Source organism: Columba livia, chromosome 11 (assembly GCF_036013475.1).
Source record: "Columba livia isolate bColLiv1 breed racing homer chromosome 11, bColLiv1.pat.W.v2, whole genome shotgun sequence".
In the NCBI taxonomy this organism is placed as follows: Eukaryota; Metazoa; Chordata; class Aves; order Columbiformes; family Columbidae; genus Columba; species Columba livia.
The window spans coordinates 12,193,023-12,220,579 of NC_088612.1; the positions used below are offsets into that span (position 1 = coordinate 12,193,023).

The 27,557-nt window shown below is 50.5% G+C and overlaps 1 protein-coding gene across 4 annotated transcripts in view; it reads left to right on the top strand.

Moving 5' to 3' along the window:
• The first annotated feature begins 1,927 nt into the window (after positions 1 to 1,927).
• CORO2B (coronin 2B) overlaps positions 1,928 to 27,557 on the top strand; it is a 40,848-nt gene continuing 15,218 nt past the window's right edge. The window contains exons 1-4 of one of the 4 annotated variants that reach the window (XM_065076799.1): positions 1,938 to 2,171; positions 8,943 to 9,032; positions 14,496 to 14,562; positions 22,271 to 22,471. In XM_065076799.1, the coding sequence (XP_064932871.1) occupies positions 14,512 to 14,562; positions 22,271 to 22,471 (252 nt within the window). In that variant the 5' untranslated portion in view covers positions 1,938 to 2,171; positions 8,943 to 9,032; positions 14,496 to 14,511. Of the gene's footprint in view, positions 2,172 to 8,942; positions 9,033 to 14,495; positions 14,563 to 22,270; positions 22,472 to 27,557 lie in introns of all 4 variants that reach the window. The other 3 variants (XM_065076802.1, XM_065076800.1, XM_065076801.1) reach the window with 3 other exon arrangements.

Genomic DNA, 27,557 nt, shown 5'->3' on the forward strand with positions numbered 1-27,557 from the left:
ATATGGTCACAGTCTCCTTCCATCAGCAGGATTGGGCCCCCAGGAGCCAACCAGAACATGGACCTTCCCAGCAGCCTGTCCCTTCTCACCCTACCTTCACCAGATGTCCTAGTTCCCCACCCCAGGCAAGTTGTTTTAATCAGCTAATTGGTGCTAAGTAATCCCAGAGGCTGCAGACAAGCATAGGGGGTGCAGTGGCCCTGGGGGGCTGCTACTTCCATGGCATGAGTGACAGTGGCCAGGGCACTGTGGCACTCCTAAGGCTTTGCAAGAGCCTGGTTTTTTCCTGTTTGGCTTATCTGGGACTTGATGTCCTCTGTCTCGGCTACCTCCCCAGCTCTGTTTAATTTTAAGCATCATCTCTGCCCACAACAAGATTCCCGCTTCCACCACCGGCTCCTGGTAAAAAGGGTTTTTTGTTGGGAGAGGTCATTGCTGGGTGGTTCGGGAATTAGAGATGGCTTCTTCTGCTGGCTAATGTCATTAGCTGTACATTAATTGCATTAACCTCTCACAGTTTCCAGTCCAGCTCATGGCACATGGTTTAAAAACGGAACTGTTTTTCAGAAGAATACCAGAGGACAGACTTTTTTTACAACTTTTGGTATTCCCTTATTATCAGATCCACTAATATTTTATGGGAAGTCTCAGCACTAGAATAAAACTCAGTAATCTTTCATCAGACTCTTGGCTGAATAATCTCCTTATAAAAAGGAAATCCTTTGTTTATTGGCAGAGTGCTTTTCTTTAAGGGGAATTGGAAATGCCTTTGGTATTGGCCTCAAGTATTTTTAATTCAGCAACAATAAAATAAGCTGGTGCAACATCTAATCTAACAGCTGGATAATTCTGCACCTGGGCTGTATCCTGCTGGTTTCACTCCCATGCAAATGCAACCAAGAGAAACAAGCTCAAATGTTACATATAAGTGCTGTTTCTCTCATCTCCAATTATAGGGAATTTAAAAAAATGTGAGAAAATTCCTGTTTCATGGCTGGGGAAAGGGTGTGCAAGGGTATTCTGTCATTTCTGCCAGGTGACGCAGGCCGTGGCTGGCAGGGATGCTCCAGTGCCTCCTGGTACCCTGCACCCTGAATTTATTTTAAGTCATTGCTGTCAGGAGATTGGTTTGCTCAGCAACAAGAAGAGGAAGTGGGATAAAATTACATGGATTTTTTTTCCTGCATCACTGGCCTTGTAGAAGCTGTTTGAGTCCTGGTCTGGGGGTGTACCTGGACACCCCCCACATGCTAGGACATCAGAGTCCTATGCCATCCTGTGTGCCAGAGTGCCACCGCCAGTCTGGGCCACCCGTCATTTGTTTAGAAAATGGGAATGACAGCTCTGGGACAAGGCAGTGGTCTCTGCGCTTGTCACTTGTCACTGTTTATAATAAGGGGAAAAAATAATAGTCTTGTATATGAAGGGGAACAAGCACATGGATGGATGCTTATGGATGCTATAGGACCCCACCATGATGCCCAGCTGGGCCAGCAAGCAAAGTGTGAACCCTGCAGCAGAAATCTGATGATAAAATAAAACCTGTGGCTTGGTTGCAATCGTGCTGCAGAAGCTGGAGACACAGCCTGTATCTGCTCCATGCCTGGCAAACAGCATTTGTTTTTATTGTTTTGGAGAAAGGACCTTCTATACACACTGGTCTGACTGGTCCCCACTGTTCTGGGGGCAGGTCGGTGGCCGCTCCCTTGCACATTACCGCAGGGGGGGCAGCAGGTGCCTCCCCCCGAGAAGGGCAACTCGGGTTGGCAAAGAGTTAAAAAAAGGCTTTTTCTCCCTAAAGCCGAGCGCGGGGAGCCCAGCCAAGGAGGGACGCTCCCTCCGCCCCCCCGCCCTGACCGGCCTTCCAGCCCGCCCCGCCCTCCCGCTGCTACGTCACGGCGGCGAGGGCTGACGTCACCCCCGCCGGCTGATGTCATGGGTGACATCACCGCCGCCGCCGAGCACCGAGCGCTTCGGGCGGGCGGCGGAGGCTGCGGGTCCAGGCTCTGCTGCCGCTGCCCCCCCCGCCCTGTTCCTCCCCCTTCCCCACCCCCCGGCGGCCTTTCTGCTTCTTGATTTTTTTTTCTTTTTCCTCCTCTTTTTCTCTCTCCTCCCGCCGCCCGCGGAGCTCGCTCAGCCCCTCCGCGACATCCCGCATGATTGTCCCCAAGGTAAGGACCTGCCGTTCCCCCGGCTCGGGTGCTGCGCCCACCCCCACGACAAGGTGCTGCGGAAGGGGGCCCGGCCACCGCCCCCCTCCCCCGCCCGGGTTTTGCTTTTGATTTGTTATTTTATTTTATATTTTATTGTATTGATTTTTCTCGCGTTTCCCGCTCGCTCGCCGCCCTCCCCAGCTCGCAGCTCTGCTGCATTTTTAACCCTTGGAGCCGCCGGGAGGGGCCGGGGGGGCTGAGCATCCCCCCGCGGGCGCACCCCGCTCTAAGCCGCTTTTCCGCGGCCGCTCGGCAGATGCTGCCCAGACCTCTACAGGTGGCTGCCGGCTTGGCTAGGAGGGGGAAAGACCTCGGGAATGGGGCTGAGGGGGGATTAAGTAGCGGGCTGGGGGGGCTGCGGGGTGGAAGGGCTCGTTAAAGCCACCCCGAGTGGAGCTGGTGGGTGTGGGAGGTGATGTGGGGCTGCTTGGGTCCCCCCAAATCTGCCCAGTGCTGGAGCAACCTGGGAGCTCTGCTCTCCCAAATTGCTGCCGGGGCTGCAGAGGGGAAGGTTTTGCTCTCTGATAACTGTTTTCTCCTTTCTCCTCGTCCCCATGATCCCTCATACTGAATTCATCACCTCCCACTTGCTCCCATCCCGCAGTGGGTCAGGGTTGTGCCAGGGTGAATCTGCTGCCCTGATGGTCCAGAGCACACAGCATCCTGCTGAATTAGTGTATGACACGGCAGTGTCTGGGGAAAGGGGCCACCTCTGGGCTGTGTGAGCCATGGGACTTTGGGAACAGAGCGGTCCGAGCTGGACCTGCTTGGCCCCATCCTTCCTGCCATCCCGACACGGGGATTCGGTTGTGCTGATGAGTCTAATGATTCACGCACTTGAGGGGAAACAGCAGCTGCCCTGCCTTGGGAAACCCCCAGAGAAAAGGTCTGATGAGCCTGAGGATGCTCCAAGGGAGAAATCACTCTCTTCAGTCTTTGTCCTCAGCAAATAACTTGCATTTTGCCTGCTTGGCTTTTGCTGGGCCCTCACCAGTGTCTGCATTTGCCGTTGGGTGTTTCTGTGCTCCTCATGCTGCATCGTGCTGTCCCGCACCTTCTGCAGCTCAAAAGATCCACCAGCACCTGTGTTCAAGAAAATGTGTGTTTGCAGCAATTCTGAGTGCTGAGAGAGGGATTGATGGACTGACCCGAAAGGTTGGGTTGCAAGAACTACAAACTTACTGATATTAAGTGTCACAGTTTTGAGTCAGGCTGGCTAATTTGTAGTGCTCATTAACAGCTTTTTTTTTTTTTTTTTTCCTGAGTGCAAAGAGATTTATTCACAGTTACATTGAGAAAAGCTGCAGGGCTATAAGGAAAGTACCTTCAGTAGGACAGGGAAGGACTCGGCTGTTAATTTTCAAGGAATAGAGGTGTAAACTGGGAAGATCTATATCATGTGTACAAACTATGCTTTCACTGAAGCAGTATGAAGCTCTAATGCATCTGGTAGATTTTATTTCCTGCAATATGGACTATCCTGATGCAAGGTAAAGTGGGGGGTTTAGGGACTGGGAATCGTGTGTGTGTGTGTTCCCATGGTGGGGCAGATGAATGGCGGAGTCCCGGAGGACTTGCGGGGTCTTTACATCCTGCCCAGCTGTGGGTGTCTAGCTAAAACCAGTAATGGTGTCTAACTAAAACCAGTATAGCCCACAGCTCCCAGTGCTGCCAGGGACAAGCATTGACTGTGTTCCTGCAACAACTCCTCCCACGCTGGGACCATGTCCCAGGGGTTGCTGTGAACAGGAGCCATGGGTAGGATTTTACAAACTTTGCAAATATTCCTGAGCAATTCATCTTTAGAGAAAAACTGATTTGAAAATCAGGTACAGGTGCCTAATGCCACGCAGAGATGTCCTAACGTTGGCTCGAGGTGTGGGGAGGCACAAAAATCTTTTTTTGGGGTGTGTGGGAGACTGGGGAAAGGTAGGGAGGGGGCAGAAATACCTGCTATCAGTATGTGAAACAAGCTGGTGTCATCCATGTCCCAAGCCACCCCCTTCCTTCCCACAGGAAGAAATGCAAGCAGCTGCAGCACGTTGCCAGACCTCGCTCTTGGGAGAGTTTGCTACCCGGGAGAGAGTTTAGGCAGGTTATAAATAGGATGGAGAAAGATGGATTGAAGTGCAAAAAGAGCCCACGCCTCATGCTTAGGGATGTACCCACATTTTGATGCTTCCCCAGCATCATTGCATGGCCGGGCACGGTACAGCATTGCATGGCATTGCATGGAAAGGCACAGCTGTGCATGGCATTGCGTTGCATGGTGTCCCCTGGCATTGCATTGCACGGCATTGCATGACTTTGCATGGTATTGCATTGCATTGCATGACTTTGCATGGTGTTGCATGGCATTACATTGTGTTGCATTGCATTACACGGCATGACATTGCATGGCACGTGATGCCCTGTGATGCCGGGCCATGCTGTGCTGTGTGCCATGCTGTGCTGTTCCACGCTGTGCTGCCCCTACATGAGCTCTGCCTGGCCAGGGCTTTCTGTGGCTCTGCAGCAAAAGCCACCAAGGTCGTGACCTTCAGCTGAGAAGGAATCAGGGACAACTCCATCCCTGCTGCAGATCAGCTGCTCCTTGCGAGGGGCTGGGACTCAGGTTTGGTCTCTGTTGTTTGCAAACAGAAAACCAACCCGGATGTGTTCTGTGTAAAGAAAAAGGTTCAGATGTGTTCTGTGTAAAGAAAATGGTCCATGTGCCAAAGCTAAACAAGTCTGAAAAGCAGCAGGCCATCAGTGCTGACAGGCTTGGGCCTCGTGGCAAACAGGGAATTGCTTGTTGGCTGTGGTTTACCAGGGTAATTCCTCACCCCAGATGACTTTCTGCTTTCCATTCGTGAGCAGGACGAGCGTGGAGCTGGGCTGGTAGGGAGAAGTGATGTGAGTCATGGGACAGAGAGCAGAAAAGGGAGGAAAGAGCCCATGGTTGGGCTCTCTGGATTTATTTGCCATTGAATGGGATCTTTGGGGATACCCAAGTGGGAATCCAATGGTCAGAGAGGGCCCAGACAGATTTAACCTCCGAGCAGGGGTTGTGCTGGGTGCGTTTTGGCAGGCAGAGGCATGGCAGGAGTCCCTTGGTGTATCACTGGTGCTTCCAGCTCCCACCCATTGCTAGAGGGTGTTTCCAAAGACCTAAATATAATTAACCATGAGCACAACTTAGTGGGAGCCTGGGGGCATGTTAATATGGGGAATATAGTTTTAAAATGTCTGGAGGTTTTTCTAAAAGACACTGTTTAAAAGAAGATGCCATATGGGAGGTCCCACGGTGTGCATTAGCCTGAATTATCCTGTGGTCTCTGCTGGCTTTATTATCTATTAATTGGCATTAGTTATTGAGCCACGCTGCCTCGATAATGGCTTATCCTTGCAGTTCAGTGAGCAGACGAAGCCAAAACCAAGACCCAGAGACGAAACTGCAACTACAGCCTGTCGTGATCAAACACAGTAAATAAATTATGCCTGAAGAGGGGTAAATAGTAATTACCGCAGAGGTGCTTGATTGGGCAGTTACGGTTCCAACACCGTGACGGCGGCAGCCGAAATGACATTCTTGATGGTGCTGAAATGACGTTCCTGATGGCAAATCACAGTGTTCTCTTCTCGGTGGTCTGGGGCAAAGGCTGATCCCATGGAAAAGCTGATATCGGTTTAATCGATAGGAAGCGTGACTGAAGGCACTGGGCCATGTTATCAGGGAAAACGGCTTTGCAGAAATCAGGCTTTGGACAGCACAGCTTAATTTCATTTCTGGGGAAATAATGGATGAATTCTTCTCCAGGCTGTTCGCTAAAAATGAATTTGATGAAGCACTCGGTGTGCTCTGATGCTTGAGAACCAACTCCAAATAATATTAATAAAAGTCATGTTAATGAATTGGGTGCAAGCTAACTGACATCTCTAGGAAACAGATTAACAGGATTCATTATTGCATGGGGTTTTGCTCATGGTGTGCAGATCAGTTGGGTGTTTTTAGCTCTGAACCCAGCCATGGAGGCAGCAGTGAAGGAAGAAATGACACATGGAGGGTGCGGGAGGAGCGGTGCTTTCTTTGCCTCTTGCTACCTTAAAATCCATATAGTTTTAGTTGGGTTTCAGCAATGTGGCGGTTGGAAAACCCTCATTTGTTTGGGTTGCCCAGGCAGATGTTGCTCCTAAATAAATAAATGTGTAAAATGCATTGCTGAGGTGGGTTCAAGGGAGGGATGGAGATCATGTCCTGGTGTGCGGTGCCACAACTGGGAGAGGGGAACGAGGCTGTGTTGCTTACCAGCTGCTCTGCGATGGAACAAGGCGGTCAGTGCTGAATTGTTAATTAAGTACAAAACAAGTTGCCTTGTCTCTAGCAGCATGGATGATCGCTAATCGTTAGCTTGGGTGGGATTTCTGGGGGTTGGAAACAAGCATAACGGGCCTCTTTGAGGCTAAAAATGGAAGGTCCCCATTTCACCAAGTATTGCTGTCATCAAAGGCAATTTGTCTGGCCCGCAGCTTTTTAATGAGTTTTAATTGTGATTCAATGCAGTATTAATATTGCCCGTCTGTGGCCAGCGGGCTCGCTGGGCACTGTAATTCATACCCTGCAAATGTAATGTGGGATCGCCCCCCTTCTTCTTCTTCTTTTCATGGAAATTTTATCAAATGATGAATAGTCCAATTCATTACTGAGCTCACAGAGAGCTCGAAGGAGTCGAATCCTGGATTCCTATCTCCCGAGTCAGTGTGTAATTATCCAAATCTGGCAGCAGGCAAAAATCTACGTGACAGAGCCAGCTGCTCAAGTCCCCCACAAATCTGTGAATCCCATCGTTCCCGAGCTGGGAAGGGACCAGTGCCAGGCTGGGAGGTGACCAGTGCCAAGCTGGGAGGGGAACGGTGCCAAGCTGGGCTCCCAGAAACCCTGCACTCCTTTTGTTCGTCGCAAAGCTGTTGGCAAAGCTCCCTTGCTGCAGCTCTCCGGCCTCAAGCATCGTTAGGAAAAGCTCCAGGGGCAAAACTGACCAGGGAGAGACCGTGCCAGGGCGGTGTGAGAGCAGCTGAGGTGCTGCTTGGGTTTCCGAGACCAGAGAAATAAGGTTAAACCTTTCTGATTGCGGTCCCACTATGGCAAACAGCTGGTGAGCACGACAGGGACCCTGCTTGATGGGAAATCTGGGCATCCATGAGCTGGCCAGGGCTCCCCAGCTTAAGCAGGACAAGGAATTACTGGAAAAAGTCTAGCGGAGATGCTGAGGGGTCTGGAGCATCTTTCTTAGAAGGACAGACTGAGAGAGCTGGGGCTGTTCAGCTGGAGAAGAGAAGCTGAGAGGGATCTTATGTTGATCGATATCTCAGGGTGGGTGTCAGAGGATGGACCAGACTCTGTTCAGTGGTGCCCAACGACAGGATGAGGGGCAATGAGCACAGACTGAAACACAGGAGGTTCCGTCTGAACATGAGGATAAAATGCTTTACTTTGAGGGTGACAGAGCCCCGGGACAGGCTGGAGAATAGAACTATAGAACAGTTTGGGTTGAAGGGACCTTCCCAGCTCCCCCAGTGCCACCCCTGCCATGAGCAGGGACATCTTCACCAGCTCAGGTTGCTCAGAGCTCCGTCCAGCCTGGCCTGGGATGTCTCCAGGGATGGAGCTGGGGGGGATGAGGGTTCCCTTGCAGCTGTGGCCATCCCTCCAGACAGCGCAGCCCCGGCTGCCTTCTGCTCTGAGCATCCGTGCTCTCCCCGTGTACAATAGCTGCTCTAAATTCCCCATGGAATAATGGGCTGTCTGTCCCAGAACAGGGCTCTCTGTGTGCCCACCCCGAGGCACATCGGCCCTTGCAGGGGCTGGGTGGTGGTGGTGCTAGGGACACATCCTGACCTGTTGGTGCCAGCAGCTCCAGGGGGTGGCTGTGATGCTCAGGGGTCCTGTAGCTGTGAGCAGGATGGGGCCATCTGTCTGCTGGCACCCAGAGCCTCTGCACTGGGTGATTTGGGGCTCCACATGCTCACTGGTGGAGGCTGGGGCTCACCCCATGCGATGGAATTCTTCCTTGCAGGGTGATAAGCAACAGTTTTGCCATGTGGAGCTGGAGGCTGGTGATGAGGAGGGGGGCTGGAGCTAATCCTGATACCACTGGCTGATGTGGGGGCTGGAGCACAAGTGTGATGGGAGCGGCTGAGGGACCTGTGGGAGTCAGCCTGGAGAACAGGAGCTGAGGGGAGACCTTCTGATCTCTGAACTGCCTGAAAGGATCTTGGAGCCAGGGGGGGCTGGGCTCTGCTCCCCAGGAACAAGCGCCAGAATGAGAGGAAATGGCCGCAAATTGCACCAAGGAAGGTTGAGGTTGGATCTGGGGAACAATTTCTTCCCCAAAGGGCTGTCAGGCATTGGAACAGGCTGCCCAGGGCAGTGGTGGAGTCACCATCCCTGGAGGGGTTGAACAGACAGAGATGAGGTTCTCAGGGACATGGGGGAGTGCCAGGAGTGGGGGAATGGTTGGTCTCAATGAGCTTGAGGGGCTTTTCCAACCAAAATGATTCTATGATTGATTCTATCATCAGCAATTAGCTGATGGCAGCTGTGCCAGCGGCTGCACCCCAGTTCATTTTGACAGCCAGTGTGTCTTGAGCACGTTTGGTGAAGCTGAGGTTGGGGTTTTGTGCCTGGCCGGGGCTCGGGGCAGGCGGCAGCAGTTGCTGCTGTAACCAAAGGGTTTCTCTTTCTTCCAGGACCGAGGAGAACCCACGGTTCCCTGAGCCCCTCAACCATCTCAGGGTGTCAGGAGGCACCCGCCAAGCCCACGGAGAAGAGCAGGGCAGGTGAGCACCCTGCACCCCAGTGTACCCCGGGATGGCCCTGGGAGGGGACCCCAGAGGGATGGAAACAGCCCAGGGACATGGCAGCCCCTCTGATCCCCTCTGTGCCATCCCCATTTGAGGCAGTTCCATGTCCAGAAAAGCATTTTTTATCAAGAGGAGTGCAGCAGCTGCTGCAGCTCTCCTACCCCCAAAATCTGACCCTGTACCCCAGAGATACTCCATGCACCTGATGAGGGCGAATCTGTGGAAGATTCGGTCCTTATAGAAATACTGAGTCCTTTAAGCAAGCGACCGAAAAGCTGAATGTACAGAAATATTTCTGGGTGAACACAGGTGAGGCCAGGGTGTGCATGAGCATCCTGTGGGGGCTCAGCCTGTGGGACACCGGCTCCCGGGGGGTTCACAGCTCCAGGGCGCTTCACTGCAAACCTCTGGCAAAGAGAGTTGCTTTGTCTGCTTTTATAATTATATTAAGTGCAAAGGAACCTGATTCTAGAGCACTGTGTGCTAAAACACAAGGAAAAATAGGGAAAAAGTGATATTTGAGGCTGTGGGCATCACGAGGCTGGGGAGGGATATTGCAAATGTTCCTCTGTGAGCTTCCCTGCGCTTTTGTTCGTGCCTGAATAACAAGTCTCCGTTTCTCTTCGGTGGCTGGTTTCCCCCTTCCTGGGAGCCAGAGCACAAGGCAGAGCTTGTCTGGGCTCCAGCTCCCCCCGGGCACCGTGGGCTGGACATGGGGGGGTCGGTGCCTCCCGCATCCCGGCCCCGGCCGCCCCGTGACCTTCATCCACCCCGGCTCTGGCACTTCCTCACGCTGGCCAGGAAACAGGTTCCTGAAGCCTGAAATATTTAGAAAATAGTGTTTGTTTTTCTTTTTTTTTTTTTTTTTTTTTTTTTTTTTTTTTTTGTTGTTGTTGTTTTCTCTTTTCTTTCCTTCTTCTCTTTTGGAAAACTTTTGCCCCCAACTGGGATAAACTTCCAAAAAACTCTTGCGGTTTTGTAAGCTGTCCAGGAGTGAATGGGATGGGAAAGGAGCTGTGGGATGCTGCCCCGTGCCCCAAGGAGCCCCCCACAGTGCTTGTTCCTGGGGAACATTTTGGGGCCTTTGGGTTAAAACAGCAAATCAAGGAGAGATGCCTGAGCTGCTCACCCGTGCGCTGTCTCCCTGCTTTAGAAAACGCCTCTTTGCCAGGATAAATAAGTTTCTATGGCTCATGTCCTGTACAAAGTTGGGGCTTGGTGAGGATTTTTTTTCAGGCTATCACAAAAGTAGAAATGTTAGTGCTCCCAGCAGTCCTTTTTACCTGATTTTTTTACCCTCACCCGTCCCACAGCATCTTCCCAAGCAGTTTCTTACCCATGGGGTCCCTCCAGCCCTTTAATACCTGTGCATGTGGCTTTTCACCTCTTTGCAATTAAAAAGCAGGGGGGTTTAGGAGGGGTTGGATTCATGGCATCCTCCCACCGGAGGCTCTTGCTTGTTATCCAGGCTTATTCTGGTTAAAACTGATGGATCCTGGGTGGAAAAAACCTGTTGTAACCAAGTCTCGACTCAGATTTCTTGATGACGTGCAATGCAATGTGAAATAATGCTCATGGATAAACGGCTAGCTTGGTTACCCGCTCATCTCAACACATGGACAGAGACTTCCTTTCTCCTCTCTGAGTTTCCTAAAACTCACTCAAGTTGAGAAAAAGCAAGCAATATTTTTACCCTCAAGGAAACATTATTCCAAGAAGCTGGAGGAGGGTAAAATCCTGTGGTCAGTGACCCAGGGCAGCTCTGAGGGCGAGAAACGCTTTGTGCTTCATCAGGATGTTTCTGCTGGCTTCACGGGGTGGGAAGGAGTTGGGAAACAGAGTGGGAGGAAAATCGTGCTTGTTTACAGAATTTATTGACGAGCATGAGATTTGTGTTTCTTCTCAGTACGCGGGCCCAGGAGAGGTTTGATTTGCCTCCCCCAGAAGGTTTCCTGGGGGGAAAACGGTCCAAAGTGGGGCCTCTGATGGTACCGCAAATGCTGGTGCCAGGGATGCTTTTTGCATCGTCCGTGACATCTGCGGGAATATGTGAAGGGCCTGGTGTGTGTGGGAAGCAGCACCGTGGGCAAGGAGGGATGGGGACTCATGGTAACAGCCTGGCCCCATGTCTAGGGGACATCTGGCCTCGCTTGGTGCTTTTTTCCCAGCGGTTTGTGGGGAGGAGACAGACAGTCAGGGGTCTCTAGAAAGAAGAAATCATTGAAAAGTTGAGCTCCAGGGAAATCCCAGTCACTTCCTTCCAGGCTGGAAAAAACTCAGCTGGCAGATATCGCTGCAGAAATGTTCATCTGACTTTTGTCCTTTGTTTAGACCACGTTAATGGGTTTAATCCTTAATATTTATTAAATCATCTATTGCTCTTCACAAGTTTGAGAAACACAGAGCTCTCTTTGCCTCTTCTCATCCGTGCACTATGGACAAGTGGCTTTCCCAAAGTGAACTGTACCTGCCAGAAATGCCATTTTGCCCCCTGCCCCCAGCTCCGGGGTGACCATCGGGGAGCTGGGGTGCACCCACCACCCCAATGGGTGCAGAGGCAGAGATCTGCTCTGCATCTTGGCAACTCAGCCCCGCTTTGGGGGGACCAAATCAGAGCTGTGGTGGGGGTCTCAGCCCCTTGGGAGCCTTGCCCTTGGCTGTACTGGTGTCCCAAGTCTCTGCCAGAACATTGTCCCAGTGCTAATATCATCACTGCATCACACATCTGTTCAATAGCATCCATCCATCCATCCATCCGTCGTCTCACCGTTGCCCTACAGCAAACAGGCAAATGCAAAACCCCACAAGTAAGGGCACAAGGAACTCAGCATTAACTCCCAAGTCTATTTTTTTAATGCAACCTTAACGCAATGTTTGGTCTGGGGGCTCTGCCGAGTCCATGCTGAGGATGTCCCACATCCCAGCAAATGGGAACATCCCTGGAGAAGACAAGGCTCCAGGGAGACCTTATTGCAGCCTTCCCGTACTTAAAAGGGGTCGATAAGAAAGATGGGGACAGACATTTTAGCAGGGCCTGTTGTCATAGGACAGGGGGTGATGGTTTTAAACTAAAGGAGGGAGATTCAGGCTGGACATGAGAAAGAAATTGTTGCCCCTGAGGGTGGTGAGAGCCTGGCCCAGGTTGGCCAGAGAGGTGGTGGATGAACCATCCCTGGAGACATCCCAGGCCAGGCTGGACGGGGCTCTGAGCAACCTGAGCTGGTGAAGATGTCCCGCCTCATGGCAGGGGTGGCACTGGGGTAGCTGGGAAGGTCCCTTCAACCCAAACTGTTCTGTGACTCCATGATTCTACGATCCCCGGCTGTGGTGTGGCCTGTGAACAGGCTGGTGCTGCCAGTGGGAGCTGCCATGGGGATGCTGGATATGGTGACACCCAAGCTAAACCCCACACTGACCCCAGCCACCTCCATCAGATGGAGGGGATGGGAACATGACAGCTGGTTTTATAGAAACATGCTTTGTTTTTTTGGGGCCCTGCTCGGTGCATTTATTCCGGTGTTTATGAGAGCCCCAAGGTGTTTCCTGTGGTAGGCAGAGCTGAAGCATTCCTCCGCTTCCCTCTGCCACTCCAGCTGGTTGTACCATCAGCCAGATGCAGAAATAAGGAGAAAACGAGGAGCTTTGCTGGTTACTGGAGGATCTGGGTCTCTGAAGTGTTGTCAGGATCCGGCTGAAGGGCTCTGCTCTGCTCTGCAGACTGTGTGTGTGTCAGGGGCTGGTGGGTTCCCTGGGGAACCACACTGTGTCTATAAAGCAAAAATTATGCTATTGCACATCAGACTTTTATGGGGATCAAACTCATGTCAGGACCAGGAAAAAAAGGCTTCTTCCCAAGGAGGAAGAGACTCTTTTCTCTGTCCTTGAACATTAATAACTAGTTTGGGATATGTTTAATAATTTTTTTAATGAGGGATCAAAAGGTGTGGACTACGTCTGAAAGGAAACGCAGCTTCAGGATGCTGATGGCATTTGGGACTGCATCCCTGGCAATGGAGCATTTCCAGGTGACATTTCTGCCTTTTGCGTCATGGAGGGGCTTGCATGGGTCTGTGTGAGACCCTGGGGCTGGACCCTCACTGTGGGGACAGAGCTGTGACTGTCCCCAACCCTGGCCCGGGATGCCCCATGCTCTCATGGCAGTGGAGATGGATGGGGTCCTGTGGCACTGTGATGTTATCTTGGAGCCAAAACCACTGAGACATTCCAAACCATAAGAGCTGCGTTGGAATTCAGTGGGGAGCTTTATTCTTCATTATCGACATAGTTATTCTGTAACGGGATGTGCAGTTGTGCCTGTCTCATAAATACCCATCATCTGCTTTTTAGCAATCAATAAACCTGAAGTGACCTCACACAACTATCAAACCCCTTCTTTCCCTTCCCACCCCTGTAACTTTCTCCCACCAGCAGGACTTGGTTTCAGGGTTCTGGGCATCATCGCTGCGTGTTGTCAGCCCAGGACAGGTGTGCGGCGCTCTGGTCACCGTCCCCAACCCCTGCATCTGCTCCTCTGGGGACATGGGCTGGGAACACATCAACGAGCTGCATCCATCAGCCTATGCTGAATTTCATGCAAACCACCTTTTTTGAAAAGTCAAGCAAGGGCTTCTTGCAGAGAGGAACAATTCTAAGATTGCAGCCTGTGGAACCGCGCCATTTAAAAAGTTTTGCATGGTGTCATAGTGCAAAATGGCTTTTTCCCAGAAACGCCCCAAAACAGCATTTCTGGTGCTTGCAAAAGCTGGTTGTACTGCAAATACCTAGCAAAAAAATGTTCTCCCTTTTGTGCTCCCCCAAGAAAGGGGCTGCCCTGGGTGGGGGTTGTGTGGATCAGCTGCTTGGCTGTCACAGCCACTGTGGCCCCACTGATGTGTCACATTGTCCCTGTGGAGATTTGGATCCTGCCCTGGCCGTGGCACACGAGGGGTGATTGTGCCCACACCGCTGCTTTGGCAGCTCTGAGCAAGCGGCTGGCTTGCCAGCAAACTTTTTATGAATAGGTGTTGTTTTACATCCCGCTGTGGATGCCAGGGTTTCTGGACAGGTTAATGGGCATGTTACTGGGCTGGGGATGAGTCAGGTAATGTACCGGGTACGTAAATGCCTCCGTTTGCTATCGGTCTCAGGAGCATAAACTATTTGTGTTGGAATTACAGTGTTCTTTAGAAGAAAGTAGGCGGCAATACGTAATTATGCTAAACAGGCCTGGCAGTCACCGGTGGGGAGGACACAGGGGTCGGTGTGACAGCTGTGGCCGGTGGCTCGTGGGGCTCGGCATCGTGTCCTGCCACCGGTGATGCTCCGGCTCCTTCCAAAATCCCCCAGGAGCGTGTGGAGAAGCAGGAAGGGTTTGTGTGTTTTTTATCTCAGCCTCCTGGGATGGTGAATTGAATGTTTTTGCTTTCCCTCTCTGCACAGAGCTCTTGTCGAGTCAATGAGAGACCTGCTCAAGTCTAGCGTGCTGGGAAGCAAGCACGGCAGCCTGGTGAGTGTCCCGCGCTGGGCATTTTAATAAGGCTGGGACAGAGAGATGCAAAGAGCCAGCAGCTGAGCCTGAGCAAGCCAAGAGCCCAGCCGGCTGGCTCTGCTCTGAACACTCCCTGGCACAAAAGAGAAACCACTTAATTTACACCGGCAGCTCGGCATTTCTTAGCCTGTTTGCTTTTAAGTCAAGCTGGGGCTACAAACACACCAGGTGCCCTGTCTGGAGCGTTGGTCAGTCCCGCAGCAATGCTGAACAGGGACGTTGAGACACGTTCCGTGGCTGAATTGCTCCTGCACACTACGAACATGTGTCACTCTCTGTGGCAGAATTGTTATTAAAATGAAGAACAGGATGTGCCTAAATGTTAAATCTTCCCGAACCTCGTTAGTGTGAAAGCCATTAATGTGAACAAAAGCCGTTTTCAAGCTTGAATTGAGAAGCATCAGAGCATTAGAGTGCTGGAGAGATTAAAATCAGCATTTGTTTGGCTCTAATCTAATGTGCATGGAACAATAAGCATTTGATGACTAATTTGGGGAATGCTGGGTATCTTATCAAAATATAGCTGTTTAATTTCAAGCTTTTTTTTAGGTAGTGCATTCCAGCAGCATAAATCCTACATAAATGCTTTGCTAAGGCACTGGGCATGCAGTGAGCAGATCCCATCCTCCGGGTGCAGAGCAGCCTGGGCAGGACCCGTCTCGTGCCAGCACCGTCCTGCCACCTCCTGCTTGTGCGTTTTCCCCTCTCAGTGGAAAAAATATTGCTTTTGCTCAAGCAAAGCGAGCAGGAATGGGGTTGGGACAGGGAGGTGGCTTTGCAGTGGCTTCCCAATCGCATAACTGTTGCAGGGACAGTGTTTTGCTTGGTTTAGGTATGAGCACAGCCCTGCTCATCCCATCACTCCACAATCACAGGTCCCTGGGGCCTGGGCTGCCCCTCAAGTCAATGGCCAATATGTACCACATCCTTTGGGAAGGGATTTAATCCTAAATCCCCAATTTCCCAGTGCTGATGCTCTCGGTGTGGAGGGGCACCAGGAGCAGAGCAGGGTTGTCCTCACCTCACGGGGACTTTGGGGACTTCAGCTCTGTCCTGGGAGGGTGCTGGGTCTGGTAGTGACTTTTTCCTCTAAAACAATCCCTGGTGAGCTATTTTGATGTTTCCTTCCCTGCTTGCTGCATGAGGGAGCTGTGGGGAGCATCCCTGGGCAAGGGCAGGGGGCATCGAGCAGCCCTGTGCTTCCTACAAATGAAGCTGTCTCTTGGTTAAAACCTGCCAAAAAGCAGCTCTTCGGTTTTGTTTTTTTTTTTTTGCACAGTAACGCTTCGTTGCCTTAATGGCTGATCAATATTTGAAATGTCAAACTCGAGCGCCGCTGACCTTTCTGATGGAAAATAACTTCTGCCCAGCGGCTCCCAGGGATGCGCAGGCAATGCGTTGGCTCTGGAGAGATGGAAAATAACCCCACGCAAGGGGGGAATGAGGGGGTGGGTTTCAGTTGGATTTGGTTTTGTTCATTAAAAACTGTGCCTTGACTTTAACTGGAAGTTCCTGGATGGGGGATGCCAGCCAGAACCTCTGCCCGTACCAGGAAGGGGCATGAAAAAAAGGAGTAATGTGATTGTGGATAGTCACTGTCTCCTGCGGTGCCACAAAACCCCTCCTGGAAGCCCTAGATTTTCTAGGTGAAAAATGAGTGTTGGATTTCCTTTTCCCAACATGCTTTTTCATGCAAATATCTTTTTCTTGCTAGTCAACCATAGCTCTGATACTTAACCATGGGCAAAACAATAAATCGGGGAGAAGGAGCACTGGCTTCCCATTAAAAACCTCTCTAAGGCCATGGGAGACGCTATGTGCCATCATGGTAACCCAAAGACCCCCCTTGTCACCCCTAGCATGCTGCTGGGGGGCATGAGAAGGGGGTATTTCCAACCCCCTAAAATTATTGCTTCACCCAGGTGAAAGCAGAAATTCATTTATCTGAAAGCTTTCACGATGGAGGCAGATTAAATGGCGCTATATATAGGCTACACCGATCTTTTGGGGGATTACAGTCGCTCTGTAAGTGCCTATTGCAGCGTGAGGCCTCTTTGCGCAAGCTCTCCCTCCCAGCTGCTGTTGCCAAGACTCCCGATGCTTGAAAAGATGCATTTAAAAATAAACACATAGAGACAAGAGCTGTGTCCTGCTGCTGCTGGTGGGCAAAGGCTGGAGCTGCCAGCAGATCAGAAAAGCCTCCAAAGAGGAGCTGTGGTTTTGCTTCTTGGTTCTTTTTTTTTAGTTTACTTTAAATGCCATTGCTCCTGAAGCTGGTATCTGCTAAAAAACTGAATGGCAGCCTGAGAAGGATAGAATATATGGAGTTGGAAAGGACCCATAAGGATCATCAAGCTCAGCTCCCTGCTCCGTGCAAACTGTATGTGACTTTACACAACTGTAAAAGATTTCAGTTTGCTTTTAAATAATCTTAAATTTTTAATTGTGACAATAAATAAGAACAATCAATGCAGGGTAAAGAAATTCTGCAGAGCAAGTGGAAGCTGTTGCACAAGGTATCTGCCAAACCTCCTGTGACACAAGGCCTTGGATTTCAGTTTTTGGCACTGGATTCCAACAAGTCTTTTGCTTCATTTATATTTTTATTGCCAAGTAAGGTGATCCACCTTTGTCAGGATTATTCAAAATCATGATTTTTCTGTGGGCTGCTCTGATTTTGGCCTTGCCAGCAGATGGACTTACACCTAAAACAGGACTAGCTTCTCCTACCAATTTCCGGAGGGTTTTTTTTTCTCATTTTCTACTCATTTCTCCCCATATCTGCTTTTGCAGTGGGGCAGGGCCAGAGTAAGATATTAATATAACTTCATCCTGAGATGTGGATGCTGGATTTTGGGATACGCTCCTCCTTTCAAGCACTTAAATAAGTAAAACATTGCAATGAGCCTGAAAACACCAGAACAGAGAATTTCTCTGCTGGTGCTTGTTTCGTGAGGTTAATGGTGATGCTGGGTGTCGTGATTGGGGATGTGATGTGTTTTATTGCCTCATTTCAAAGTGTGTTATAGGATTCTCACTTTTCATGTGAGTTCTGTTCAACCAAAAACAAGCGAGGACATTTGCAATGAAAGGAAAAAACAGAGTCCAAGAATAATGCAGAACTAGAATGAACGTTGGAAATGGTGGCACATTAGTCGGATTCTGGAAGTGGATGGAAATGACTCCAATAAATCAATAATGTTTTTTTTTTTAATGCCTCTGAGCCATTGAGAGTGAAGTGATGGAAAAGTAAAAATACCCATTAGTGTCAGCAGAATGTAAAGAATTACTCAAAAAGCGAGTTTTGTAAATATATATATATTAGGAGGATTGCAAATGCTCTGGAGAGTAACTTCCAGAAGGGCTGGATGTGGCACATCGCACAGTGACAGGGCTGGTCCCTCTCTGACGGGAGTTTGATCACGGCTCCAGGGACAGCTGTGGCTTCATGTGAATGCACCAGGGACAGCACAGGAGCTAAAATGAGCAGGATTGTTTTATTTTTTCAGCAACGTCTGTCTTCACACAGAGCAGCCGGCAGCCGCACATACATCGAGATGGTGGCCTGGGGGGTCACAAGCATCCCTGAATTCACCCCGAATTTCTTTTTTGTTTGTTTTTCTGTTGTAAGGCAGAGAGAAGGTTGTTTGTGGGGGGAAAATAATTTGCCATGAAAACGATAGTTTCTGAGCAGACATAATTTTGCAAAATTAAAGTGAAAATCCCGCGAATAGCTTGTGTAGGAGAGGAGAAAAATGAAAAGAAACTCGGAAAAAAAAACCCAAGAGTTTGAAATGCTGTTGCTGAAATGCAGATAGAGCAAGGGTTGAAACTCCAGGGGAAAACAACAAATGCAACATTTCTCTTTAACCCGTGCAGAGCCCCTGGCCGCCGTCGCCATCTCCCCCGGGAGGAAGCGAAGGGCTGAGGGGCTGGCGTGGGACCGCAGCCACCGCGCTTTTTCCAGCTTTTCCTCTGTTTCGGGCTTTGTCTCGCCCGAGTTGAGCTCCTTTGGGGAAGGGGCTGTTTTTCCTCCCTGTCTGGGAAATGTCGGCACCACCTGCAAAATACTCGGTGCCGGTGCCCGAAGCATCCCTGCATCCCCCTCCTCCCCACCCCTCCTCCTTTTCAAAAGCCTTTGGTCAGGAAAGAGGACGTTTGTCCTCCAGAAGGGCTCTGCAAAGCAGCATGTGGAGGGAAAATAAATACGTGAATAACAAAACTATTTCCCATTTGAAACTATGCATCTACCCTGGATTGCATAGCCTGCGGGATGAGAGATTTTCATTCTCCCGGCTAGAAAATTTGGCTTGTTTTCAACAGTTTTCCATCAGAAAGTGGTGTTTCTTGTGAAACTGCGTATTTTCCTGGCAAGACTTCCCCACGTGCAACCCATCAACAGCCGTGTTTGTAGCATCTCCCTTTGCACATTGGTTTTCCATTGACTTTCTTCATCCTGGCATCTCCCAGGTCACTTGGTGGCCTTGTGTGGGGGCTTGTGCCCTTGTCCGCATCCTTTTGGAGCAGCCGGGTGCCAGGAAATCTTTGCAGATCGGATCTTTGGTGTCTCCAGTGGTGCAGCCACCATGGGCTGCCCGCAGAAACCAGTGGGCTCGGAAGCCCCATGCGATGGCACTAGCTTTAAAGAGCAGGTTTAAGTATATATATATACACACAAATGGAGGAATGAATAATAAAATTAAATGGAAAAATGAAGCTTGCTTGTAAACTCAAGTATTTCATCAATCCAGAACTGAAACACCGCTCACAAAACACCCAAATGTATAACGCGATGGGAAACTGATGATTTTTCAGCCAGAATACCTTTCTAGGGTTTTATTTGTAGGCAATGCCTCCTGCACACTGCAGAGCAAGACCCCACTTTTGCAGGACACACAACCCCTGCCAAAGCCTCTGCTGAAGGACCAGACATGAAAATGATGATTTGGAAGTGGATTTTTCCTGCTCATCACCTTGTTCCAGTGATGGGACCAAACCCCAGCAGGAGCAGCCAGCTTCTGAGACAGACAAAGGGGCAAAGGATGCTGAGCTTTTTATTTTTCAACCCCAACTCGGTGCAAAACTGTCCCATTAGCTGCCTTTCCCCGCAGTGCAGTACTCTCTCCATCCAAAGGCTGATGCTCCCCACAGCTGGTGGGGATGGGACCCCCCGAGACCCCCGACTCTCCTGCATGTCACAGGAGCTATTTCTGGTGTGGAAAAGCCTCCACCAGCTGCCAAACCCAGAAATATGCCCTTTGTCAGGGATTTTGCCAGTGTTCCCGTGCTGTCTGCATCCCTGGGGTGATGTGATGCTGCTTACAGGAAATACTGGCTGAGGTTAAAGGAAAGAAATTCTGGATTTCTCCAGCGAAACAGGCACTTGAGCTTATTGCTTCCTCCTGGCATGGTGGGGGCTGAGTGGAGACTCGCCCAGATTTGGGGGAAAGAATAAAACAGGGAGGGCTGGAAAAAACAAATAAAAGAGATGCCAAAGTGCTGAGGTCCTGGGAGCAGCATTGCTTTCATGTCTGAGACCACGACAAGGAGGGAGCATCCGTAGCGCATGCACAAGGATCCAGATTAAGGGTAAAAACACATCTCTGGGCTGCTTGGAGCTTGTTTGTGCTGGAGCTTCGTTTGGCAGCAACTCATTAAGCTGAAGTTCTGCGTGCAGAAAATATTGTGAGCCCCATTTCTGCTACCCCTGCACGCAGGAGGGGTTTCCATATGGGAGGTCGGGGGTTTTCTCCTGCGTGGGGATACATGACGAGGCATCTGGAAAGATCAGTGGGGGAAGGATTGAGCAAATGGCCCTTTCAGTAGAATGTGGGGCTTTTTTTGCAATAGGTCCAGATCAGAGAAGCACAGATGGCAGAAACGAGAGCAAAGTCAAAGTCCTGTGATGATGGAGCAAATTGAGAGCTTAAAAAATATCAAAATACATTTTTGTGGTTTTTTAACATTATTAAAAAAGTACTTTCAATCTGAAAACTCATCTGTTCAGATAAAGGAGAATGTAAGATGTAGTGAAAGTCTCCAAAGCCACTCCTCAGCTGTGGTCGGGGTGTTTTTCCTGCCCTGCCTGGCTCCCACCGCTCTTTGGCAAAGATTCCCAGTGCTTTGCTGGACGTGAGGCTGCATTTCTTTTCAAAGCAGAAGCCTTTTCAGCGAAAAAAAACCATCTCTCTGCTCTCATTTTGGGTTAAATCCTTTAGGATCTCTGTCCTTTTTTCTTTGCAGCCTGGGAATGCTGACAGCCCTGCTGCATCCTCAAAAGGATGCTCACAGCATCTGGGCTGCTGGGGGGTGGAAAATACAGCTGGGATTTGGGGTGTGATTCAGTCGGAGTTATTTAAGATCAGAGCAGCCACTGGAGTGCTTTTTCTGGTGTTGTCCCTCGCTGAGAGACGCTTGCAGCACATGACCCAGTGTTTAAGTACAAAATTACATGATTTTATCAAAAGATGCTGGTTATGAAGACGTGAGCAACTACAAGGCCCTTAGGTGTACGATTACTATGTGTGTTGATAGAGCTGAGTATTTATGTTGCTCTAAGGTGGCTTAAGTGCTTTATGCTCTTCTGCACACCCAAAGTGCCTTAAATCTGTATAGATAGAATCACAGAATCACAGATGGTTTGGGTTGAAGGGACCTCCCCAGCTCCCCCAGTGCCACCCCTGCCATGAGCAGGGACATCTTCACCAGCTCAGGTTGCTCAGAGCCCCGTCCAGCCTGGCCTGGGATGTCTCCAGGGATGGTTCATCCGCCACCTCTCTGGGCAACCTGGGCCAGGCTCTCACCATTCTCATGTCCAGCCTGAATCTCCCTCCTTTAGTTTAAAACCATCACCCCTTGTCCTATTGCAACAGGCCCTACTGAAAAGTCTATCCCTATCTTTCTTATCGGCCTCTATTAAGTACGAAAAGGCTGATTTTATCATGAACACTTCTGCTACCATAAGGATTGTTCAAAAGAAGACCAAAATGAAAAATGCAGTCTTTTTTTTTTTTTTTTTTTTCTACTTAGAAAAAGCAAGGTAGTGAAGACAAATGAAAACACACTCATTTCTGTGCACGCACCTTGGACTTGGGGTGTGGCAGCAGGATGAGCCAGTGAGTCCTTGGGATCCCTAATTCCTTTGGGATCCTTGAGAGCATCTCAGCAGCAGCAATGCTGTGATGCTCTGAGTCAGCCCACCCAGGGACCCCCCCGCAAAATGAGCCGAGACAACTGAATGCAGCATCTCCCAGCTCTGCGATGCTCAGTCCCTGCCCGAGTGCTCTTCTTCTGCCCCGATGCTTTCATGTGCTCCAGACCAACCTATTTCCAAGTCATCGCATTAAAAGCCTTAATTCTTTTGTCATACGTACATGAAGTAGTAGTGCTGTGCGTTCTAGATAGGCAGAAAAGGAGATCAGCTTAAATTTTGCAACAGTCGAGAGCCTTTTAATGTCTTTTGTGAGTTGTACCTTGCACCAGGGAGACATCTGACATTTTTTCAAGGGTATTATTATATATTTGCTGATCTGGGCTGCTCTGATACTGCTGTACCTCGTCAGGCAGAACCCCTGTTGCAGGACAGCTTGGAAACTGGAAAGCAGCTGGGAAGCAGCCTGGGGTGGGGTATTTTTGGAAGGCTAAACCCTTTGTGTTTGCCTGGCAGATGTCATGGCGCCCGCAGTACCGCAGCTCCAAGTTTCGAAACGTCTATGGGAAGGTGGCGAGCCGGGAGCACTGCTTCGACGGCATCCCCATCACCAAGAATGTCCACGACAACCACTTCTGCGCTGTCAATGCCCGCTTCCTTGCCATCGTGACAGAGAGTGCCGGCGGCGGCTCCTTCCTTGTCATCCCCCTCGAGCAGGTAGGACGTTTGGCCCCAGCCGAGGTGATGCTGATGCTGATGTGGAGCCGGTCCCTGAGCGCGGGTGTGCGGATGCAGTGGGATGTGTCCCAGTCTCTGCTGTACTTTACTGGGGTTTTCCCATTTGGGGAAGTGAGGATTTACAGCTGCCTTTGTGAACTGAGATTTTTCCTTTAGGAAGAAAAGGAAACATTTGTTAAAGTGTTTTTGGCATCTCTCAGAGAGCATGTGCTGGGCAGGTGCTGGGCACGTCTCCAACCTGTCCCTTCACAGTGACAGAGGCCACTTGGCTTTGTGACCCCGGTATTGAAAGGGCTGTTGGGCATTGGAACAGGCTGCCCAGGGCAATGGTGGAGTCACCATCCCTGGAGGGGTTGAACAGACAGAGATGAGGTTCTCAGGGACATGGGGCAGTGCCAGGGGTGGTGGAATGGTTGGACTTGATGGCCTTGAGGGTCTTTTCCAACCCAAATGATTTTATGATTCTATTTCCCAGAAAGCAGGGGAGTCCCTGTAGAGCCCCTTGTCCCATGGAGCAAGTAGCAACCCTTACCTGTCATTTCAGTTTGTCCGTATAATCTCAGCCCTCAAATTTCACACCCTGCACAGCCCAAGAAGGTGAACACGGCTGTGCACCCAGTTTTCCTGTTGCAAACCCCAGGGTCTTTTGCTTTGTGCCCAGCAGCAAATGGCACCTCATGTCAGATTTATTTTTAAGAACCCATCGCCAAGCAGGAGCCCCCCAGGAGCAGCCGATGCCCAGGAGCCATGTGCTGTGCAGGGGGGGCTTCTGTGTGCAGCTGTACCCACCTAAAAGCACTTTGCGGGGAAAAGCAGCACACATGCTTCTGCGCTATCGATCCCCTTTGCAGCACATAGCCTTTCTCCCCACTGTGCTGAGCTTCTGCTTCCACAGCTAAGACTTTTTCCAGCTCTTTGCATCACTGCCCTTGTGAATCCACACATCTCCTGCTCATGCAATTTTAAATTCCCGGCAGTTCAGCTGATGCTTCAAAAGCCGCCCCACGGGACCACGCTTGGTGTGCAGAAAGCAGTGCCCAATGGGAGCAGGAAAGCCAGGCAGCAGTGACCTTGAACGTGAAATAAATATTATCTTTGCTTTGCTTTTCTCCCGAAACCTGAGCACAGGGCACTGCTGCACAGTACCATGGTTGTGCTGATGCTGCTCCTCTCCCACCGGTGTTCCAGTGTGTGGATCAGCAGCTCCAAACTGGTACCTGCATTCCATCCCCAGGCATTTTTTTGCCCCTGAGGGTGGTGAGAGCCTGGCCCAGGTCACCCAGAGAGGTGGTGGGTGAACCATTCCTGGAGACATCCCAGGCCAGGCTGGACGGGGCTCTGAGCAACCTGAGCTGGTGAAGATGTCCCTGCTCATGGCAGGGGTGGCACTGGGGGAGCTGGGAAGGTCCCTTCAACTCCAACCATTCTGTGATTCTGTGACCCTGCCCTTGCCCCATGGGCTGCAGGAGGGGACATGGGGCTCCCAGTCACTCATTTTCAGGAGTATTTTTCGCATCAGAGGAGCTGCACCCCTTAAGGATGCACCTACCCCATGTAATTTAAAGACACACTGCGTGTGAAGATGTACGATGTGCATGGGGAGAAGGTCGTTGTCTCTCAGGCTCCCAGACAGAAAAATTGCCATGCCAAACCTGCCAGGATTTCCAGGACGGATGGGAGCTGGTGGAACCAGCTGTGATGGGATGGGCATTGCTCCCCTCTGAGTCCTGTCTCTTCACACCCTGGCATTCCTCTGACTTTCCTTATGTATCATTCACATCTCTTCTGAATCCCTCTTTAATTTCTGGAGCAGAATCAGCTACAGATGGAAGAAATTATAATCAGTGCTTTAATTGCCGCGCACAGCTTGACTCTTATTAATATTCGAAAAAGCAGGAGCTTTGTCTGAGCACTCAGATGCTCCAGCCCCATCTCTGTCTCCCTCCCACCACCAAGCCTGCCCTGGGAGGATCCATCCACACACTGCTTGCTCCTGGTCCTAAATCCTGAGCTAATAACCCCATATTGCCAGCTAATTACCCTTTTTTTCCTGGCAAACGTAGCCCAGTCCCAGGGGGATAAGAGCAGAGGGAGCGTGATGCCGTTTGCAACCTGTTCCGAAGGGACTGACAGCCCCACATGGAAATCCTGGCAACATCGCACCCAATAAATCCAGCTTGGCGCCCCATGTCAAGTGGCTGCATACACCTTTGTACAATCTAATAATTTCATTATTATTTTTTTTAAATACAGACTGATTAGCTCATTAAGAGTAAACTAATTTTCTTTGGAAATCAGCAGCCCTCTAATTAATTGGCATCCATATTTAGCTGAACATAATTAAGGTAACCTAGATACTGCAGATCTACTCAGGGTTTGATTTGTTGCCATCTTTTTTTTTTTATTTTTTTTAACATTTCTGCCCTCTATTCAGCTCAGAAATGCTCACCAGAAACCTCTCTGCTTTATGCTCCAAGTGACAATGCATTTGCATACGCTTGTCCATATGCCCCTCTGCCTGCACACCAGAGATGCCGGTTCCTCACATATTTATGGAGCGATCAAGGGGATGGGTAACTGCTTCTGCAAGGCTGCGTAGGTTGGGAAGATGGAGCACGGCTGCATTTTGCTCCCCCATCCTCCCCAAACTAGATTCACTCCCCAAACCGTAGCAACAGAAAGATTTGGTCCAGGCTTCAGCTGAAGGGAGACCACATGGAAAAATGGTTATTTTGAGTCAGCAACAGCAGGTTGAGCTCCATCACCACGAGCAAAATCCAGCCTTGCTCAGGCAGTGTGATTTTGCAGGAAAGCAGCTCAATGCAGTTATGTCCTGGTCCAGTATGGACCAGGATTCTGCTCTACCTCCTTCAGGCATGCACCCAGCACCAATTATTAAATTAAAAATAAATGGGTGTGTTTGTGCTGCAGCTCCCCTACAACAAGAAAACTGGAAAAGCCCATATGCTTGGGGCAGCTCTGGGGCTTTATTAGTCCTGGACTGGGTGAAACAGGTGGGGAAAAACAATCTCCAGCTGTATGTGGATTTATCTCAGCTGTGCCTGATTTGATTAGCTGCATATAAACTGGGCTGGGGGGGGGTAGAAGGGTACTGGAGGCAGTATTAGAATCATAGAAGGGTTTGAAAGGATGTTCCCAGCTCCCCCAGTGCCACCCCTGCCATGAGCAGGGACATCTTCACCAGCTCAGGTTACTCAGAGCTCCGTCCAGCCTGGCCTGGGATGTCTCCAGGGATGGGGCATCCACCACCTCTCTGGGCAACCTGGGTCAGGGTCTCACCACCCTCAGGGGCAACAATTCCTTCCTCATGTGCAGTCTGTGGAGGTAGATGTGCTGCAGTTGCTAGAGAGTGGCGGGGGGGGGTGATGTGGGGTCCCATGGGGCAGTGGGTGCAGGAGGAGCATGGCTGCCATCGCTTGCACAACAGGATGGTTTTTATTTCTGTAAGGGATGAAGATAACTTGTTTTGCAGAGCCAGACAATGTTATCTGCCTGCACGCCTGGAGGAAGCAGTGAGCAGGAAGGGGGAGTCTCTGTTTACACATAGGAAGCTCAAGTTCCCAAGTTGTTGTTCCCACCAGCGCTGGCTGCTGTCGCCATGGCTGGTTGTGTTGGAGCTGCTGAGTGTGGGGCAGGTCCCTCATCCCACTGTGACACGGGTGGCTGACCAGGAGGTCCTGGGGGGCTGGCAGGTGACTGAACCCCCTCTGTGTCCCCATGGGACACTGGTGTCCATTGCTGCTGCTGGGGGGTCTGTACAAGCCTACCCACGGCAGGGGCAGCCTGTGGAGGTGACAGACCCATTGCCAGTCCCCACGGAGGTCCCAAACCTCCATGGCAGCCCTGGGGACAAGAACAGTGGTTGGGCAAAGCCTAAGTCGTGCTGTAGAGAACCGCTTGCAAGTATTGTCTGTCCATTTGTCACCAAGGGATGGCACAGAGGGGCAGCCCCAGTGTCACCAGGAGCGGTGTCACTGTCCCCTGTGTGTGCTGGACAGGTGGCAGCTGGCGAGCGGGGGGGTGGCTGTGTGCCTCCCGCTGTGTGTCCTGGCTCTGGGGTGGCTTTTCTTGGCTCCAGGTCCTGGTGGCATCTGCTCATGGCATCGCCTGAGGGACCCCCTTGCATGTCCCCAGTCTGCCGGGACACCTGCTTGCCAAGGCTGGGCAGAGAACGGGTGAGCTCATCACACAGCTGCCCTCCTGGCTTCCCCGAGTCTCTGCTTCTGAGTACCGGGAGGTTTTCTGCAGGAAAAAAATAAAAAAAATACAGCATTTTCTCCTTTTCTCTGTACTATGAACCAATTTTAATGTCCTTGGAGATTTTCTACCTTTTAGCTCAGGACACATGAGGCTCCCTTAGTCTGTGCCACTTTTTTGCGTTGTGTGGATTTTTCTCTATCTGATTTTAGTCTGCAGGAGGTATTTCTTTTAGCCTAGAGTTGGCCAGAAACAAACAAACAAACAGACCTGAGGCTTACAAAAAAGCTGACACTTCAGCATCAGTTTTCCACATCGGAGCACAATCCAGTGTCCCTGGGTTTATCAAGGAGATAACGGGAGAGCAGCTGTGGGAAGCCCAGAGCTGGGATCTGCCTGGTTTGAAGTGTCGGGATGAGTCAAAAACTGTCAATGTGAAATTTTAAGGTTGCCCTGAGAGCTGGTGAGGGATCAGAGGAGGAAATGAGGTTTGAAAATGCAGGTTCTTGGAAGGGAAAACCTGGATTTTTGCCCCATTGGTGCTGCTGTGTTTGCAGCAAAGCCTGGGGTCGAGCCTGGGGAAGCTTGGCTTTGCCTGGGCTGCCTGCATTCCCTGCCCCCTCTGCCGGTTAAACTAGAGAGAAACCCTGTCCTCGCTGGGGAAAAGTGGCTTTTTGTTACCAGGAAACATGAATTTACCTTTAGTGTCTGTAATCCCATTTAACAGGGGCATTATATGGGTTTTTGTCTTTTTAATTAACAAGCTCGAGCCTGACTACTGGTTTTATGGTGCAGATAAATACCTCTGCAGCAAGGCTTCGATGTTTTAATCAGTGCAAATTGTTGG